General features: G+C 37.9%; 1 protein-coding gene across 2 annotated transcripts in view; it reads right to left on the reverse strand.

Moving 5' to 3' along the window:
* Window positions 1-21,280, reverse strand: part of GALNTL6 (polypeptide N-acetylgalactosaminyltransferase like 6) — a 424,063-nt gene that overhangs the window by 19,051 nt on the left and 383,732 nt on the right. For both annotated transcript variants that reach the window (XM_030947103.1, XM_030947104.1), the window contains exons 7-9: window positions 18,947-19,064; window positions 12,001-12,108; window positions 673-894 (exon numbers count right to left, since the gene is read on the reverse strand). In XM_030947103.1, the coding sequence (XP_030802963.1) occupies window positions 673-894; window positions 12,001-12,108; window positions 18,947-19,064 (448 nt within the window). The remainder of the gene's footprint in view (window positions 1-672; window positions 895-12,000; window positions 12,109-18,946; window positions 19,065-21,280) is intronic.

The following is a 21,280-nucleotide window of genomic DNA, read 5'->3' on the forward strand; positions in this document are numbered from 1 at the left end:
TGCTACAGCTCTGCTCTTCACAAAGGTCTGAATGCAGAACATCTTTGATCATAGCTGGCTGTTTGCTCAGCCCTTGCTCTGCAGTGATGCTTTTGTGGTCTCTCCCTCCTCTCATCCATCAATGGAGAAATTGTATTTGTCTGCTACTGGTACTCAGTGACGACAGCACCTACAGAATTCATAGAACAGCTGAGCAAGATGAGTCATTTTAAAAGGAAAGTATCCATGCTTTGCTTTTCACATTTCACGTGTGAGCAAACATAACTCCATCTGCACACAACTGTCCTTGTAAGGACAGCAGGAGTTATACCAGTAGATACGCAAAAAACCCCAAGCAGTGACTTCAGACTCCTTTTTACTAAGGCGATTCTCTGAATCTCAAATATTCTGCAACATGCAGTAATGAGTGCTACATATGTTTTTACTCATTCTTGTCCTCATTGTGCATACATCATATGCCCTCTACACACAAAGCTGAAATGAGTTACAAAAGCAATAGTGATAGTTCTAAGACATGACAATTTCTTATTTTAATGGATAGTTCAGGGACTGGTTCAACATCTGTGAACTTCCTTAATAACACTACTTAACATCAGGTTTACTCTCATTTAATAATTTTAATTTCCCTCAATCTGAAATGTTAGATTCATTTAAACTTGATCTATTCCTCACCTCCCCCCAGGCAGCAGGTGGAGGCTCCACAGGAGGGTAATATTTGGGGACATCCCAAGCCACTGCAGCCATGAACCACTTGAAATCTTTACACTTGAGGTGCTTGCGCAGCTCCTTCTGGGCAGAGATGTCACCAGTGGAGAGATGTCTGTACTCGGGCCGTCGCTGGTAAATGTACTCTGCAAACTCATCCATCCACGTCTCGGCCACTCGCTTCAGGTTCTGCGGGGCCCAAAAAAGAGTAAACATTAATTTCCTCATGTTTTGAGTGAATGATATTCATAATAGGGAAAATTTAAAACTAAACAAAACAAGAAATCAGCATTCTACACAATTTTTTAGCTTAGCTGGTCTCATTTCTCAGTCTTAAAACCTGGAAGAGTTCCAGTAACTGTATGCTATCTTTACTGCAGTGTTGAGCAAACACTACAGACTACTAAGTACCTTGCTTTCCTGCTAGCTCTGCGAGAGACAGCCTTCAGTCTGTTGAACATCTTATTTTCCTTCACATTCTTTATGCACATTCTTCATATGGGTTTTTGATTAATGATGGATGTTGAACAAAAATTTCCTTCCCGCTGCTTACATTGGCCCCTGTTTTTTCAGACCTGCTAATGTGGAAGAATGGTTCAAATTCTTCCTTCTGATCTATTTCACTTTGCATCTGAAATGCATTTGAATTTCAATCTGTGATGATACTGCTTAGTCACCAAGCAACTCCTACCTAAATTTTAGGGTGAGGTCTTACAAGTGAATGTTTGGGGGCAAGCAGCCCTGAAGAGGAGTTGATCTGAAGAAACACACCTCCTGGAATAGGAGACACAACAACCTCTGGCTTTCTGCACTCACTCATCCTATGAACATATCTAAGACTATTTAGGTTCCATGAAACCCAATTCTGACCATGTTCCACAAAGTTCATTTTTGTTGGCATTTTATAGAAAACAGAATTGTCTATTTTGTTGTGTAAGAATTTATTCCAATTATATTTAACTAAATTAGCTTCCTCAAATTATAAAATAAAATAAATACCATTGCAAAGAAAAGTTCTGGGTAGACTGAAAAGATATATTTTATTGTTATTTACCACCAAAAAGGAGGCATTTTTTTTTCTGTATTTTTGTTTGCTTTTAAAAATCCTCCTGTAACTCAATCCACACAAATCTATGTGCAGATGTTGTAGTGGAGTATGGGCTTGGTCTATTCTGTATTGCCACAGCTATCCAATAACCTTTTATAACACCAACAAAGCAACATCTCTCTAGATGACTTTGAGACACTAGGGTGTTCTTATTGCTTTGATTGTAAAAACAAGATAACCAAGTTTTATAATATTCTTTTTATAGAACACTAACTACAAAATGCTGAGATTCACTCTGTAATAAGCTGGAGGACAACATACATCTGATTACCATCAACATAAGGTAATGATTCTTTTCAAAACATTCTCTGCAACCAACTAAGCTGGATTCATACTCTGACTTGCCTTCAAGATTCACTGGAAAATTCTTTTCCTGAATTTTATTAATCTATGTAAACTAAATGTCTCTGAACTAATAAGGCTTATCTGAATACAAAGACTGCAAGACACAGAACAAAGGAAGTACTTTTAGCTGACACTGCAAGATAAGTTTCTGTGTACCTTCTCTCTGTGAAGCAAGTATGTTAAACCTGCAGGGATAAAGCAACTAACATTAAAGCAGTGTAAGAATTCACAACACTCATATCCTTATTCAAAAATGGCTTGTGCCCCACATAAGTTTGACTTGTGCTGTAATTTCATGAAGACCTAAATAACTTTACAAGAAATTAGAATTCAAGAATAGGAACTGGGTAGGACAAAGAAAACCAGAAAAAAATCAAGAACATCATCTAAATGACAATCTCACCTTTCTAGCAGAAAACTTATAACACAGAAATTTTCTGACACATAAAAATATTATGTGATGAGATTTTGTACATGAAAAATATTAGAAAAAATAATAAAAATATTATTAGGAACATTAAACAAAAAGACAAAATAATGAAAATATGTGTGATTTCTACCATAACTTTCTCTGCAATGCTGCATACCTCATTTGCTACAATGCGAATGCAGTTTAGAACTGTTCTATTAAATAGTTTTTTGCAATCACTTCACTTCATCTGATAGGATTTAAAAACTATACCATAAAAAGAGCCATTCAGTGAACGTACAGTAAAAAATAAAAAGTTCTCTTAGGAAAGAAAAATTCAAGATAAGTCTTGCACCACCCATACTAAGAGTAGTCTCTGATGGACTTTCTTCTTTAGTTACTTGGCTCCACTAAAAGGACTGCATTCTGCTTTAGATGATTGTTACTGATAAAATAGGAGTCCAACAAAAATCTTGATATTGTACCTGGTCACTAACTCAAAATTTTAATTCACTGGTCAAAACTTTTTGTTTTCCAATACCACCTTTATAACTGTTTGGGTTTCATGTGTGTTTTTGTGTAAACGCACTAAACACAGTATTAAAAGAAATAGTCAGTTCTTCCCACAATTCCCCAAGTATCAGGTAGGACACTTTGGATAAATCTATTTAAAACTTTGCCTCCCTGTTCTTCCAAGACCGTTCTTTCCATCATATTCTAAATATTGCCAGTAATGAACTAGTATATCATCCTTACTATGTTTATACATTGATTTCATAAGCCAAACCTTTATGAGGCAGCCCTTTCAAAAGGTTTGTTTTTAAAAATACAGACTCTTGATTTGCTAGCTCTAAATCTCCAGACTACTTATGAACATGACCAAAAAGAACACTGTGTTCTGAAGTAGTAAGAAGCTGTTTCTGGGGCAAGCACTCAGCATCTAAACAAATTAATTTTAAAGAGGTTTGTTGACCTCAGCCTGGGTTAGGATTTCTTATCCTTATTACCACTACATAAGCTCAGAAATCACCATACTTTCTTTTAACATAAATGTGTACAGACCAGTAGTAAAACTCTTCATACTTGAATTGAATGCAGTCAAGAAGAGCTGCTGTACTGAAAGCTGGTTTGGTGCAACCTTGCACAGAAAAGGCAAACATCATTTACCTTCTTGTTCAGAACACAGCATGTTCCTAGAGCAAAAATACAGGCTGTCCAAGATGAGATGGGTGAACTTGTAAGCTGAAAATTCCCATTCTGTGGCTGTCTAGCAGCATGATAAATTGCAGAGAACCTCATAGGATCACAACTCTTCTCTGCCAATTATGGTAGGGAGCTGCTGGGCTTTTACTCATCCTATCTGAGGAGCACAACCAAAACAAGAGCCCTCATCTCTGAGCACTTTAGGCCTACCAATCAAATGACTTACTGCAAGGTAAGGATGTGATTTCAAGTTCTTTACAAGTCTTCCAGAGTTGTCATTCCCATAGTTTGGGTGGATGTCTGACACAGTGGATGGAGGAAGGAGAATGGTCACTTCCTCCTCACCTGACCCTTAGGTGAGGCTAGATACAAGCTGAGCACGTCATATAAACACAAGTAGGACTGGTTTGGAATAGCTACCCAATCTTGACAGATTGGGTAGCTATTCAATCCCAATCTAGCTGAAAACCAGGCTTTAAGCAGTTTGATAGGATTTTACTCTGTGTGGGCATACTGCCCCAGAACTCGCAGGCCAAAGAACTTTAGAAGCCTTTCAGATTAGGTTGCATTTTGTGAACGTCTTACAGCATCATTTAACCACCCATTTAATTTTCATCATCATGAGACAGTTTCACAGTCAAAGTAATCTTCAAGTAATTTAGAGTCTACAGGAGTTTGATTTGAATCTTCTTGATTTCTGTCTCCTGTTACTATTTATGTTATTTTGTCCAGAACATTCCTCTAAAAAGTTTTTCAAATGGCATCAAATACCACTTATAGGAAGAACCAGTTTGGGGATATCTTTGTGGTAGATCACTCTTGCTTGGATTTCAATCTGAAAACCTCATGTAAATGAATGTGGAAAGGAAAAAAAGAAAAATAGAATCATAGAATCATTTAGATTCGAACTGACCTCAAGGATCATAGAGTCCAGCTGTTAGCCCAGTACTGGCAAGCCCACCACTAAGCCATGTCCCTAAGTGCCACATCTACATGTCTTTTAAATACCTCCAGGGACGGTGACTCAACCACTTCCCCGGGCAGCCTGTTCCAATGCTTGACAACATGTTTCTACAGCTGAAAATGGCGTAGCTTAGCTTGGTTGACAAATTCACTGCAAGGCTACAGATGTCCAGATTGGTTACTCTTAATAGGAAAAAAAAAAGGAAAAAAATTAAATAAAAACAATTTGACGAAGATCAAGTAATTATTAACTAGTTACATGAATTGACACACAAAATAAAGAAGTCAGAGGGACTCTAAGTGGACATCTGAGGAGGTTCTCAGGACCTATCCAAGAAGACCCATGACAATTTGTTCTCTCTTTTGTCATTTTCAGTGGAAAATTTCTGTATGAGAATAAATAAGGCCAATGGTATTTCAGTAGATGCATATTTCTATATGTTAGGTTGTAACAGCTGTCACAAAGAAACTGTGAGATGACAGCGACAGCAACCACACTGAGTCATCAGCTGTCATCAGTTGCTCATTTACACATTTTTGATATAACCTTAATCACTGTTACAATTTTACTCTCTGGTAAATTCTTTACCACTGGGCTCACATTTAGACAAATTTTATTTAAGTTTATATGAACTCCCACATTTAAGACTGCGATTTTGCTTTGCATTTTTAATCAATGATAGCCTACAAGACAGTAAGTTACAATGTCATGGACACATGGATGTCATGGTTTAACCTCAACTGACAAGTAAGCACCACACAGCCACTTACTCAGTCCTCCTTAAAGGAGTGGGAGAGAGAATCCAAAGAGTGAAAAGGAGAGAACTCAAGTGTTGAGATAAAGACAATTTAACAGGGAAAGGAAAAACTATGCACACAAGTGCAGCCATTCACCTCTCCCCATGGAAAGGCTGGTGTTCAGTCATCTCCAGGAAAGCAGGGCTCCTTCATGCCTAATGGTGACTTGGGAGCACAAACATCATCACTCTAAATACCCCTCCTTCCTCCTTCTTCCTCAGCTTTATATACTGAGCCTGATGCCATATGGTCTGGAATATCCCTGTGGTCAGTTTGGTTCAGCCGTTCTAACTGTGCCTCTTCCCAGCTCCTCGCCCTTCTTGCTGGGTGGGGGTGGTGATGTGAAGAGCAGAAAAGTCCCAGTGCAAGCCCTGCTGAGCAATAAGGAAAATATCTCTACACTGATCACAATTTCCAGCACTAATCCAAAACACAGCCCCATACTAATTACTCTGAAGAAAATTAACTCTATCTCAGCCAAAGCCAGCACAGCAGACTTCAATAAAAGAGTTTAAATCAACTTGACAGGAGAAAGAGAGAGAAAATGAAGACTTCTGCACTTGAAAAAAGAAAATTTTTCATGGGCCATTTTGTTCAGTGAGCAGGGTAGATACACCTCTGTGATCAAATGACTGTCCCTTTTTTAAGTGTGAAAGATCATCTGTCATTTTCAAGAGACGTGATAATACTCAGTGAGAAGAAAGCAGACACTGACCATGAGAATGGAACATCAGGGCGAGACAGGGACATGTCAAAGGACAGATCCATAAATATAAGCTCTAAGCAAAGTTTAACTGGATTAGTGTCTAATATGAGAGGGGTAGTTCCTCACTTTGTCATTGTAGATGGTGTGCTGGCTTGAGATGACAGCACTCATAGGAGAGCTCCTGAGCTTTACTGCGAGCCAGCACACCTCCATCCTCTAGGCGCATCTTTTCCAATTAACATTTTAGATGCAGCCCTTGAACTAATATAACACTGTAATTCCTGTTCTTAGTTTCTCCAGATGTTCTAAAGATTTTTATCAGGTGTCTCTAAAGGAGCACAATGGTTTTATTGTTTGTCTCATTTCACCTGCATAACTGGTTTTTTTCCTGCTTTTGTGTCTATCTCACCACATGAAACCGACCCTGATCTCAATCAATAGACTTTACTTTTGTCAATACCAAACTACTACTGGAACATTTGAAACTTGTAATGAGATCCTATTGTCCTGCATTTAATCTGAACATTTTCCAGGAAGCTGGATGTCACCAGCTGGTATTTGTTACATGAGACAGGACATCAAAATCACTTTCAATTATGCCAGTCAAATACGAATCACCACAGCATGTCTGAGGCCCGACTGTATTTTGGTTGTGAAATGTAAGAGGGAACATTACTGTTTTCTTGCCAAGAATAACACAACAATCTCAGCAGATTAATCTCTTTTTTTTGCTAATAAAATTCTAGTAGTATTATTTTCACCTCACCTACATCATATTACCAATTTGAATTTTTCTATTTTTGTTTTGTGAAGCACAGTATTGTGGCTAATTCAAAATGGGTGCCCTGTTTACCTCTACAAGCAGCTGTATTTAATTTGGCTGGAAATAATACAATATACAGTTTGTTTTACGCAAAATGTATTTTAAAAGTGCATTGGGATCTATCCAGTCAAGAAAACTCTATGTTCCTCTGGAATATGGGTAGCATAATGTTACAATGAATCATCACAGAGAAGAGAACGAAGTGACTGGAGGAGCTCATCCAACAAGTATGGATTAATATGCCAGAAGCAGCAGGGCATAAAACTCCAGAGCACTCACAAGGAGAAAAACGATACTCTCAGTTTTGTGCAAAGATCCTTCCATCAGTGTCAGAACACAAAGTTTACCATGTCTGTGAATTTCTACAGCAGAAAAAGAATAAAACATTTCCTGGACACTAACCACAATCTTGTGATGTTCGGGTTTTAATATTTTAACCTGCCCACATCAGTTAAGCCTCAGCTGGGGGGTTTCATACCTTTCCCTTTCTCCCCTAACTCCCTCTTAATTTACACAGTGCTATTGTCTGTCAATATTTCCCCTTCTTGGGTATCTTATTTTGGTTCTTTACACATAACTGTGTTTTAAACTTAACTGGGTTTCATATCAGAAATATTTATGTAAAAAACTCCAAGAACCAGCAAAACCCAACCCAAATAAAAATATGTCTGCAGGCATAAAATAAATGCATCTGCATGGAAGATAGTATTCTAACTAGATGACAAAGCTCAAGTGGTATATAAATAAATCTTCTATGAGTTAGCACAGCTGGCAGAGAGGCAAGAGCCTATTTATTTTCAGCCAGTAGTTTGCAAATACCTAGAGCTGAAATTCCACAGACGTCATCTGAAAACAAACAGGATTTCATTCTCTCTATAAAAGTTTGTATCTCCACCAGGTACACAAAAATAGTAATTTAAGATCCATGCATTGGGAAATCGAAACCTCTCGCTCAAATGAGGCCAGCCTGCAGAGTTTGGGGGCAGGGATGTTTCTGGTCCAGTGAGGATGCTGCCTGCCCCTAGCTCTGTGGCTGTGAGGGGGCTGTGGAACACAGAATGACACTACAAGAACATCTCCACAAATCTGCTGGCTGTTGCCATGCTTGTGTTACACACGCATACAGTCCATAGCCCATCCCAGCAGCTGAGCCTGGAAGAGTTCAGGGGTTTGACTCCAAATAGATTTATTGAGCCTCAACCCTTGGGTTCCAGTGCTAGCCTATGCAGTAAATCCTGAAAAGTAGCTACCACCATTTTGATGTAGTTATTGTCCAAGAATATCTAGTTCTCCATCTTGTGATCTTTTTTTTGTGGGATCCCATGTCCTGGCAGACAGGGAGGAATTCAACTTAAGGTTAGGATTCACCACCCTGTGGAGTTAGCATCCAATTTGAATTTCAGTGGGATTGCCCTTCCCACTAATGCTCTGTGGCAAATCCTAAAATGCTGTGTAAAATACCTGCAAGAAAAAGAAATTCTGTGGATATATTTTGCAACTTAGTTCATCTCTGCAAATCCTATGGAACAGTGAGATTTTATTGATATATTTCTTACAGCTTTTATAGAACCACAAATAGGAAAAAAAAAACACCCAAAAAGCAAAGAGAAAACTAAAGAAAATAAATAATAAATTGATATACACCTAGAAGAAAATGCTAAGAATATTCTGTGGTCCAATTTCATAGGTAACTTGCTAAAAGTAAATGGCTTAGCTGGAATTGTTAAAAGGAAAGCAAGATTCAGAAATACAAAAAGCAACTAAAATAATCCAGCAAAACAATTCAGCAGTTTTTAGGATCTGTGGGTTTGCTTTCTAAACATGCCTTACCTAAAACAAAAAGGTGAAATTAGTTATTATTTACTGCAGTTTTGTGCAGATTTACAGGTTTGGAATGAATGAATAATTATGTGATGTTTCCAGGTTAAAAAATGGAATCAGTGTTGACATCTGCATGCCTATTAATATTTCTTTATGTGAAATTGCCTGTAAATTTAACACTGACTGCTTTCAGCAAGCAGCAATATCTTAAGACATCTTCAGACAAAAAAATATTCAGTCTTTTAATCTACATTTGATTGTCAGAATCTGTTTATAAATCTACTACACGTTTACGGCTTTCTTTAAGTTTGCTCTGCACCACCAAACAATATTACTAAGTTTTATATGTGTATACTTTTTGATTTATGTGGGATGTGGCAGCAACCAATATGCATAAGCTTCCCCAATCTTGAGTGACAGGTAAGATATAAAATTGATATCATGAGCCATACTATTATGTGTGGTACAATAATGATTATTTAGTGATGGGAAGGTGCAACAAAGGTTTTTGACAGGTCTCTGATCTATTAAATCAGACATGATTCTCATGCCAGGTTACAGCTCTCTAAGCAGATACTGAGATTGGTCAAGTGTTACGTAGCTGGCTGAAACTGTGTGTTGAAATTCATCGCTAAAAGATAAAGCAAGGTGAAATCCCAAAGGAAGTTAAAATGCTCACTTTAAAGATTATGTTTTAAGGGTAAACATAAGCTGAAACAGCTTGAAAGGAAACCCATGGCATGATTTGGCCTATGCCTGAATTTGTCTGGGAGTTCTGTTCTCTTCCTAATTTCAGTCCCCATTTCCCTTCTGCTGGTGCTGGGGAATAGGATGGGAAAATCTGTCAACCTTTTAGGCAGTATCTGCACAAGGGGAAATTCTCCCTTGACTAACAAAGGTCTCTTGCACTCATTTATAGAATCAGAGCTGGGCTTTCAAGGGCTTATTCCTTCGTGAACTGCATCTCTGGCATGCTCTTTTAAACAGCAGCAGGTAGAAAAGGATTTAAGTAAAAACCATTGTGGAACCTACTTAGTAGTGAAAAGTACTGCTTTTGGCAGTGGGGATATTTCCAGATATTCTTGAGTGTGTTACTTATTATATATCTGAACTAGAAGGAAGTTTTTGATAAAAAACTCATAAAGCGTAGATTATAATATTTGGATAATATAACATTTGGAGGATAAAACAAAGACAGTTGAAATATCCAGGCCATTCCTGTGGATATTTGCCTAATATTATTTTGGCTAAGAGCTCTATTTGGGGCTGACACACTGAAGATTAATTTGTCCTTGATTTTTTTTTCTGGCAAGGATGAGCAAAAGAGTATATTTTTAGATTTAAAATTACACACAATATGATGGGTCAAGGACAAAATTCTCTTTCTTGCCTAGTTATTGAAATAGCCCAAAACACCAAAACAGACAGACGCTCTTGTGTTCTTGTTAGCCTTGACGCAATGGAAAGAATACTGTACTGGAAAGAAGCTGTGAAACTGAAAATTCAAAGTTTCTGTTAGTGATAACTGTATGTCACAAATTTACCTAAGCATCATGTTTTGAACTGCCACAACACAGAAAGAATGACCCATTTTTGAATGGAAGGATAAGGCCCACCACTAGATCTTTTCCCACAAGCTATAAAGTAATCAGTCTGTGCATGGGCAGAGATATCAGATTTATAACTGGAAATGTTTTTTCAGTAATATTTCATGAATGATTTATTGAAATCAAGCTAAAATCAATAGTACAGGAAGGCTGCAGGCTGTGGCTGCCTGATGGTTGTAGGCATTCACAGCGCCTCCATGAAAGCCAGTTCAGCACAGACCTGTGCAAGATGCCAGTAGCACAAATAGAAATTACTGTATTTTGCTCTTACAGGTAGTGCATGAGAGAGCATATTTTCTAATGAGATACTATGTGCTGTAACAGAATAAAACAGAGACTGAGGTTTGAATTTCTTATTTCCAGTTGTGTGTGATTTTTTGCTGGGAATATCATAAATGAAGCAGTTTCATTCAGGCAGTCCAAAACTCTGGATGGGCAATTCCGACAGGACACAGAGCTATACTTGGGGAAGACATTAATCTCACAATTTAGTCAATACGGTTTTTGCCCCCCACCACTAATTCCACTACTGGATTGTGTGCCACAGTGTCTACACTAATGTCCTGTTAATGCAAATTCTTCTTTCTGTCTTGCCAGCTGGCAGGCAGGCAGCACAGGCAGCCTCCTTTTTCTGCTGCAGTTAGTACAGCAAGCCTGGTCCTGCGGTGCTGAAACTGAGAATATCTCCCCCTTAAAGCAAGAAATTCATTCTTTTATTCATACCACATTTTCATTATTAAGAAAAAACTATGATTCATAAAGTATTACCCTATGGCAATATGCAGACTTTAATATTAATGCCATTTTATTATTAAAAAAATCCTCTAAACCAGAGAAGATTAAACTCAAGCATGAATAAATACCAGTATCTTCCTGGAAGCTACATCTGTGTCCTTCATCTCCCATCTTTTGACATCCTGTGAACATCTCCAGAAAGTTACAGAACATTTTCTCTTGAGCAAAAAGCCCCCTCATGGATATGAATGTGTTCAGTAGTCTTTGAGAAATGTCTAGAGGTCTTGCAATTTCTCACTCTCAGAGCTCCAAGCTGGCTCTATTCCACAACCAGATTTTACACAATAATCAGACAGACGCTCAAATAATTGTTACTCAGTCCCTTTGCCTCAGAAAACATCCCTTCCATGAGATTGTGCCAGTTCTGCTGACTGATAAGAAAATGTGCATTCAAATTGGTCCTGATTACAAAAACTATGACTGACAACACTGTGTAATTTGAGAACCACAAGCCTTAGGTTATTCCTAGGTTCTTTTGAATCAGCATGAAATGTGCTTCTGTGCCGAGACGTCCAACCCTGTAATTTTAAGCTTCCATTTTATTCTTGGCAATCTTATCTCTGAAAGGCAGGATAACTGCAGTAATTGCACATCTCATTTCAGAAAAATAAAGAAACATTCATTTTCCATTTTAATAGTTTACTGGAAACTGGTTCACAAGGAATGAAGAGACTGATAATAAATGAAAATGAAAAACAGCAAGACCCAATTACTCACCCGTGCAAGGCTGGTTCCAGAAGGGACTTTATACGGGACGTACTTTCTGTAGATGTGTCCAACTCGAGAGCATGGAACATCATACATGCCACCTCCACACATCCACACCTGGAGGCAGACAGAAAGCAAGTGAGAGAATGATTCCTGGAAACAAATGAGGCAAAAAAATCACATTTTAATTAATGTGTATGTGAAAAAACCACATCATTCTGTGCTGACCCCTCCCACAGTCATGGTGGTCTTCTTGGCATGCTGGTAACTGGGATATGGTAAGGTGGCACTCTCCCACCCAGAACCTCACTGTGCAAAAGTAGAATATGTTCAAAAGAAAATTATAAAATATGTATAAATAGAATAGGAATAGGAATAGAATAGGAATAGGAATAGGAATAGGAATAGGAATAGGAATAGGAATAGGAATAGAATAGAATAGAATAGAATAGAATAGAATAGAATAGAATAGAATAGAATAGAATAGAATAGCTTGGGTTGGAAGGGAGTTTAAGTTTGGCCACTTTCATTGTACTTGCCTGTTTGTGTTATAGTGGGTATATCTGCCTGGTCCTGGAATCCAGCCCCTGACTGACTGTGCTATTCATACTGTGAATGGGGAAGATAGGGGTTAGGGTGACGGCTTGAATGACTAAGAGATTTAGGTAGCTGCTTCTTAGAGATCATTTTTGTATCAGCCCTTACAGTCCCTTAGCAATTAGCCACGGCATCCAACCTGATAATGAAATATTTGAGGATCTAATCTCATTACAGAGTAAACCTAAGTACACTAATGTAAATCTCTAAGGAAGGCTTGAAAGTAGTGACAGCGGAGCTTTGTCTTTAAATTCCATGGACACTGATGTGCAGTTGGATAGAGTTGAGAGCTACTCAGGAAGCTGCTGCTTACTGTCTGCCATCACAGAATTGACTAAGGCATAGGAGCTCTGAGTAGATGCCTCTGGACATTTCATTTACTCTCCTAGTAAGCACGGTCCTTCTTAAGGAGGAAGTTTGCTGGTAGATTGGGAATGGAGACTTTAATGCTCTGCCTCCATGCCAAAATAGCTAATTACCACCCAGAGCAATCTCGCAAAAAGTCACGTCATGCGGACACAAGGATCATTTCCTTAAAAAAAATTTTGTAAAATCTGCCTCTTAAATTAACCTTGAAATCCTCACCTGTTTCATCTCATGACAGCTAATTCACTGGAAAACGCGCATAAACATAGTAAAATGTCATAAAAGCAAGAGTATTAAAATAATGTTATTTACTTTTCTAACAGTATTTCCTTTGTATGTTACATCATTTGTACTTTCTTAAAGTGGAAATTTGCTCTCTGTGGCTGTCTTCAAACAACCCAGTGCCCCAGTGAAAGTGCAGACCTATGTTTAATCTTTGTTCTTGTTTTTTAAATGGAGGTGCCATTTCAAAGGCTAGACAAATTATTACTGTGATTAATCAAGGCTTCTTAGCCTTTGAAAAATGGACAGCATAGCAGTGCAACTCAAAGGTCAGCCCCAGCAAAAATTTAAAAGACAAGAAAGCAGAAATTACATATATATGTACATACACACATATGTGTATATAAATAGGCCAGTATTACTTTAACTGAGGTAATGAGAGCTGCAGTAGATATATACTGCATTTCCTCTAAAGCAGTAGGATAACAGTATAAAATAATAAAAACAAAGAAACCCCAGTCAGATATGCTGAGGCAATAACAAGTGGGAGGAAATAACACTGTGTTAGGCTTATATTTCATAGATATAAAACCTGAAAATGCTGTGCTGCACCTGAGGTATGCTGCGCAGGGTAATTGAAATGAATCTTGGGCTGCCTTGAAGGATATTTAGCAGCTGTTCCTGTTTATCTTTCAGCTTCAAAATGGTATTAAAAGCATTTTTTATACTTTCCTGAGAAGATCAATTCTGGCAATTTTGTCTTTAAGATGTGCATTTTTATGTCACACGCACTAAATACAAGAAATTGGAGAATGACTTCTGTGTTAAGTATTACAGACCTCCAGCATTTCATGAAAGAAACTCAGGTGGTGTGCGACATTTGGCAAAATTATATCAGAAGCAATGAAACTCTCAGGATCATTAATGTCTCCTTCTTACAAAAGCAATGAATCTGGTCTGCAGCTGAGGTATAAAAAACAAAGATGAAACCAAAACAATGCAATTCCAGCTTGGAAAGATCAAAACAGTAGTTTATGTGTCAACTAGAGACTATCTCACAATTTATCTTTATATGGCTCCTTCCAACAGAATGTTACAAAACACTTTATAAGGATGGTTGAAAGCAAAAAGCAGGCATTAACACAAGCTTTAAAAGAAATTAAGCTGTGGTTATGTGGCTTTGTTCCTAACTGGAGTTTAGATGCCACAGATGTACTTTTTGGCTCTGTTCTACAGCTCCTGTGGGATTTTGGGTGAATCACTCTCCTTTCACATTACTTCTTTGTCTTTTAAATTGAATTCTGCCTTCTCTTGTGATTCCCCCACCTTATCTCTCTGGTTTATGAGTGATCCAGCCTGGAAACTACCTGGAAAATGTAAATACTGCGCATGCAAGACTGAGATTCCAATCCATATGCTACACTGTAGTCATAATTACTGTAGTAAGAGACTCATGATTTTTGAGCAGTGGAGGATGTGTTGCTGGGGAAAAGGAACATAAACATACAGCAAATTATGCAAAGGATTTAGAGGGTATTGAATGGATTTTGGATTAGGCTTCAAAACTAATTGAGAAATATACTGCTGCTGAGAGTCAGTAACAAGACAGACAACAGTGAGAGACATTGAAATGAAGGGAAAATACAAACTGTAAACTGGTGGAAGAGGAATATAAAGTATTTCATGCAAAGGCAGCAACTTGGTGCTCTTCATATTGTGCAAGAGGGGTGGACTACAAACAGGAGAAATGTATTACAACAGTAGGGCTGAAAAAGTTGTAGAAAATAAGAACATAAAAATTTTATGGGATTTTTCAGTCACTCTTCTTGAAATATAAGCCAAAAGAACAGATTTGGCAGTTGCAGAAAAGGAGAAAGAACAATATCTTCCTGTGAACTTTTACACACAGTGAGAATGTTCCTCTAAATGAAAAAAAAATTGAAAAATAGGATCACTGACTGCAAATCTACAGTCAATGGGTCTGCAAATTGCAAAACCATTTACTGGAGGGTGAAGTGGGATTTCCTGTCAGGAAATATTAAAACTGTACCATGTAAACTGGGAACTGATGACTGTGCGTATTTCAACAATACTCACCAGCACCTCTAAAATTCTGAGAAAACTGGCAATATTCCACATTTGTCAGTCCTTCATATAGATTACAACTGCACTAACAAGTGGTAATGCTCCCCATTCCCTATCCCCGGCCAAGATTGACAGCTGTGGAGGGAATTAATAGTGATTATGATGATAATGAAAGAGATTAATGAACTTGGAGGTGTGTTTTGGAAAACAGGGATGAAGAGAATTTGAAAAATGTATTGGCATGGATAAGGATAAAACAACTGTAGATACAGATGACTATCTTCAAGAGGCAAGAAAATCACCCTAAGCATTTTTGTTACGGTATGATTTATGATGCCTAAGGAATGTCTAGTGCAAAGGATTACACTGGGTTTTCATGTCCAGCTTTTGGTAGCAGAGTGACAATAGAGGTGGCTTCTGAGAGAAGCTGTCAGAAGCTTCCCTCAGGTTCAACAGGGCCAATGCCAGCTGGCTCCAGGATGGACATGCCCCGGTCCAAGGCCACCAACAATGGTGGTAGTGCCTCTAGCATAACAGATTTAAGAAGAGGGAAAAGTTTCTGTGCAACTTTAGACAGAGAGAGGAGTGACAATATGTGAGAGCACCAGCTCTGCAGACATCAAAGTCAGGGAAGAAGGAGGGGGAGGAGGTGCCCCAGGTGCTGAAGCAGAGATTCCCTTGCAGCCTGTGGTGAAAATCACAGTGAGACAGTTGTGCCCCTGCAGCCCCTGGAAGGTTCATGGTGGAGCAGAGATCACAGAGGACCTGCTGCCCCTGGAGCAGGTAAAAAGTGTGAGAACTCCTCTCCCTGAGGAGGAAGGAGCAGCAGAGACAACACATGATGAACTGACTGTAATTCTCATTTCCTCTTCTCCTGAGAGTGAGGAGGAGGAGGAGAAAATTGGGAGTGAAGTTGAGAAGAAGGGAAGGGTGGGAGAAAGTGTTTTAAAATTTGCATTTATTTCTCATTGCCGTACCCTGATTTGACCAGTAATAAAATATTTTTTCCCCAGTTCAGGTCACCTTTGCCTATGATGGTAACTGGTGAGTGATCTCTCCCTCTCCTTATCTTGATCCAGGAGCCTTTTATTTCCTTTCCCTTACTCACATGAGCAGGGGGTGATTAGAGCAGCTTGGCTGGGCACCTGGCAAACAGCCAAGGTCAAGCACAAGGGTCTTAAGGAAACACAGGTCATTAGTATGTTTTGCTACTCCGTGTTGTGGTAATTACTACATAATAGTGCCTGTCCAACAGATTTAAATCTAGGATTTCCCAAATAGTGGCTTTCCTTGTTATTGTGAAGAGATGCTATTAATCAGGTAAGCTCCAGTGCTTTGCCAGCTTTTACAAGTCTAGCACACACCAAAGAGTACTGTCAGCAGGACGTCATACACCTTTTTAATTAAAAAAAAAACGGACCTTGATGTTGCCAAAAATTAAAATCATGAACACTTTCTTATGTAAAATTTAATCTAAGAAACTATTTAATGAAGAGGTCATATTTTGAGACAGTTTGTGGCTGTGTCACCACCCAGAGTACTCCAAATAATTATTTGCCAAGCAAATTAAAGTAAGATGTGGCATCAATGCACAGCACCTGTCCGACAACACTTTCACAGGCATAGATGTGGATGCTCTAAGAAAGAGTAAATTGCCATCTCTAGATTCACTCAAGTGAAGCCAAGGAAGCTGAACCAGTCTGGTTGTTTGGCTTTTTCACTGACTTTCACTGACTTTGGAACAATTTGCAAGTCCACTATCTTACCAAGTTTTCTCAACAGATCTGGTAAATTGAACTGTCTGGCCAACTTGTCCTCATTTAATAAGTTTTAAGATAACTCAATCTATAGCTACAGTAGAATCTGCTGAAGCAGAAACCTTTCCCAAGCTGATTGTGGTGATTCTGACATAAAAAATTCTCAGTTCTTTGTCTCTTCCACCTCTGTGATTTTTTTCCAATTTTTTGTTATTCCAAACCAAACAGCATTCTTTTTTCTTTTTTTTTTAATTTACATCTCTTAAATTCTTCCAATAGGAATTTACTCCTACTTGGCAGTAATTTCTAAAGACTATTTTTTTTCTTCTTTTAACACTAGTAAGAAAGGACAAGGACCCTTAGGTTATTACATACTAATGAGAGAGATCCAGAGATATAACTGAAATGAGACCCAGTGTGCCACAGCTGCCTCAAAAAAAAAAAAATCTATCACTTGAACTAAACACACTGGGACAGTCTGGTATCTTAATTTCCAGTTGTGTTACCATGGTTTCTATACAAAGTCTGGAGAGAACAACAAGTATATTCTTTGCAATGATGAATAAAAGGAATATTTGAAATAGGATAATAAAATCATGGGTGACCTGTCAGAGTCCATTGTGACAGCTACAAGTAACTACTTATATTTGCCTCTGAAACAATCTAAATGGACAGAAGGTAAATCAATATATTCTAAACATACAGTCTAGCTATTAAGTTTCCCCTGTCTTCCTGTTTTATTTTCCTAAGGTATAAAAATGATTTGGAGAAACATGAGAGTAAGCCAGTTAATGCAAAACATTTTGCAGTTCTTGGAACTCCTGTAAAGACAGCCTGGAAAACCAGTGCTGGGTGACACTGTACATTTCATTCAACAGAATGGCCTCAGCATTGTTTTAATTACAGCTGAAACTCATCTGCAAGATATCTGATATTAGTCATGGCTGACATGTTATATTTATTTAAAGAGCTTTACACTGACAGAATTTGGAAGTAGGCTGGAAAGATCCTGGAGCTAAATTTGAATTGCAATTTCATTTCCAAGCTTTATCCAAATACATTTGACTCAAATAATCTAAGTCAAGAAACTCTATCAAGTCCTCGCAAAACTTTGCATGTAGAGACCATGAGGTAAAATTTTTATGTCCTTGGGTATACTGGAAAATAAACTCAAAATTAGACATGTTAGTCCTCAGCAAACTAATAAAAATGCCTGCCTTACATGTATAACGTAACAAGACTTTCAGCTCTACATGTAAATGCCAAGTAACTGATTTCAATACACATGTCCACATATGGGACATGAAGGTATACTATAACATGGCTGGTTGTACATAACCTGAACACTTGAAAACTCCTCATATGTAATTGCAATAATTTAAATGCAATTTAAAAAAGTTTGCTTTGGAACAGCTGGCCTGCAGACAACAGCTCATGGCAGCTGAGGTGCTCTAGTGATCCACTGCTATTGAAAGGAGTCTTTCATCCTGGGACATTCTGTATTTCCACCCATTTTCTTGAGCTGACTACAGGGGACCCTATCCCCAGAAATGATTAAACTTGTTGATCTGGACAGAAAGAAATATTCCATTTTGTTTTTTGCTGGATTAGTTCTCTGTTGGCTTGTTGAACTGAGCTCAACACTTGAGCACAAACACAGCATCTGAGGGAAGACAAGTGGAGAAGACTTGATAAGAGGGAAAAGGTGGATCTTCATTCTTTGACAGTGGTAAGCTACCATGTTTTCAGAGGGAGCTACACTCAGTGTGATACATTCAGAGCATTTGCTTATGGCACTGTGGAAATTCCTAATGAAAAGAAGTATTATATTAAATTAATTTTAATTAAAAAACCAGAAGCCCAGATGAATGAAAGCATTGTGATAATACCAGCAAGGAAGTATTCTATGAAGTGGCTTGATGACTTACCTTAAAGGAGATTTCATACTGCTCTCCTCCCCATATTTCTAATCCTGGATCATAGCCTCCCAGCTCCCAAAACCATTTCCGGTTAACGGCAAACAGACCTCCAGCCATTACAGGAGACCTGAAGGATGAATAAAGCAACACAAACAATAATGAAGATGTTTGGCCCATATGTGTGTGCCCTCTGGTGTGTTTGTAGGAATGTTTGTTTGAATTGTAAAGCTATGAAAGACATAGATAAACCAATAGATAAACCATAGACCAACCAATATCTACCTTTATTCATCCAAAGAGGGGCTCTAGATGAGAAATAGGCAATGTGGTAGATCTAGAGAATGGTAGACAAACTCCTTTAAAAAAAAATCCCAACAAAACCTAATAGCCTCCCCAAAAGGTCTGTTTCTGCTAAGTAACAGAGAAAGAAAGAAACTCTGGAAAATTGCCAAAGTACTTAATGAGTCTCAGTACTCCATGTGAAGTAATGTGCATTTGAAAGTGAGAAAAAGTTTTCAATTAATTTCACTCTCATATGTGCTAGCTAGAGAAAAGCAGAAAGGTGAAAGACGATGGCTGAAGAGAAGCTGTTGGGAGTTAAACATCTGCTTTCCTAAACATTTAGAATTCCTCAAATGAGTCTCACAGTGGTGATGTGACTTATAGGCAAATAATTTGCTATGCTTCCCATGTTTCCATTTATTCCATTAATAAATATGTGACATTTTCTTAAATTAACTCAGTCTTTTCCACAGACAATATAGAAAACAAATGAGATACTGAAAGTTATTGTTAGAGAATAATGACAAAAACATATTGCAAATTTATAAGCAGGAATTTTGTAGTGGAAAACAAGCATTTTCTCGTTTCATTTTCTTTCAGTATCAAGAAGACCACATTTCTAATGCAGTAAATACATCGACAACTTTCAGAATTCAAATATTGCTCTTCAACTTATTCCTTGAAGTTGTGGTGGAAGGGGAATACAAGGGCATCTGTGCTGAACAGGAGGGAAACAACACGCTTAAGAAAGTCCAACCCAACTATGCAATTCCATCAATGCAGATCAACACTAGCCTTATGAGTTTTACAGCTAGAGGCCAGAAGGAGCACATTCATGGTGATGGCTGGTCAGAGAGAGAAGAAAAGACAAAGCCACAGGAGACCTGGATGGCTTCCAGGCAATGTTTCCTTAGCAGAGTGCCAACACGAAACTGGGTTCTGTGTCCTGTGTCTTGTAGCAATAAAGCCCCAAGGGAAAATTATTCCATCCTGGGGCATTTTGTTTTGAATTACTGCTGGTGTTTTGTTTGGAGCTATGGGAGCAGATGGTATCATCCTGGAAATCCTGACTGGAAAATAAAAACTTCTCCCTTTGCCACCGGTTTAGGATTTGGCAGTGAACTTGGGACTGGTAAATATTTCAGGAATCCATGCATAAATTAGAAGTTTACTGAAGAAGACATCATGTTAATGGAGTATTCTGCCATATTTTCTCTGCCTTAACACTTTTTTAGATTGCTGTCTTTTATCCAAGGCAGTAGAGACGATAAAATAGCAAGCAAACAGCTGAGGGGTCTCTGCCACCATCAGGCAGCCAGTGAATCCCACACATGAATGTTAGAAAATCATCCCCTCATTTGCATTCATGGTAATGAGAAACATTATGGATAATTTTCTTTTCACTTCTATATGGTAGCTTAAAAAAAATTTAAACTACACATTTTCATGACTCTTACAGACTAATTTCATTTTCCTTTAGAGATTACTTTTTTATAAGCACTTAGAAACTTTGAGAAACAAAGCTTTGTGAAAAAAAATCCAAACTGGCAAGGCTGTACAGTGTAACATACACTGAATGCTAATACTTTTTTACATTTATTGACATTTCGTATTTCAATATTGACTGTATTTCCACATATGAAAAAATTAAACAGAGATTTTATTAGAAACCTTCCCCTGAGGATTCTGACTACTACAATACATTTTCAATTCCTACCAATGTAAATCTAATTACAACATGTCCTTTTTGACTTCAGGTTTTAAGTGATCAAAACATAATGTCCTTTTATAAAGAAGGACTTACAACGAGAATGCTTATAACTAAATTGCTACTGACAGAAGAAATGTAGTCCCAGAAATCACTGGGAAAATGCAGGATTTCTCTACTTCTCGTAGATACAATATCTTTCCTAAGCATTTCCCTCAGTAGAGTGAATGGCCTATAAAAAAGGCAATTGCCACAGGTAAATCAGATGCAAGATAAAAAAATCAGAGACTTAAAATTCCAAAATAATTGGCAAGTACTTACAAATTATATTTGAATAGATAGATTTTTTCCAG

The sequence above is a fragment of the Camarhynchus parvulus genome, chromosome 4 (assembly GCF_901933205.1).
Source record: "Camarhynchus parvulus chromosome 4, STF_HiC, whole genome shotgun sequence".
Classification (NCBI taxonomy): domain Eukaryota; kingdom Metazoa; phylum Chordata; class Aves; order Passeriformes; family Thraupidae; genus Camarhynchus; species Camarhynchus parvulus.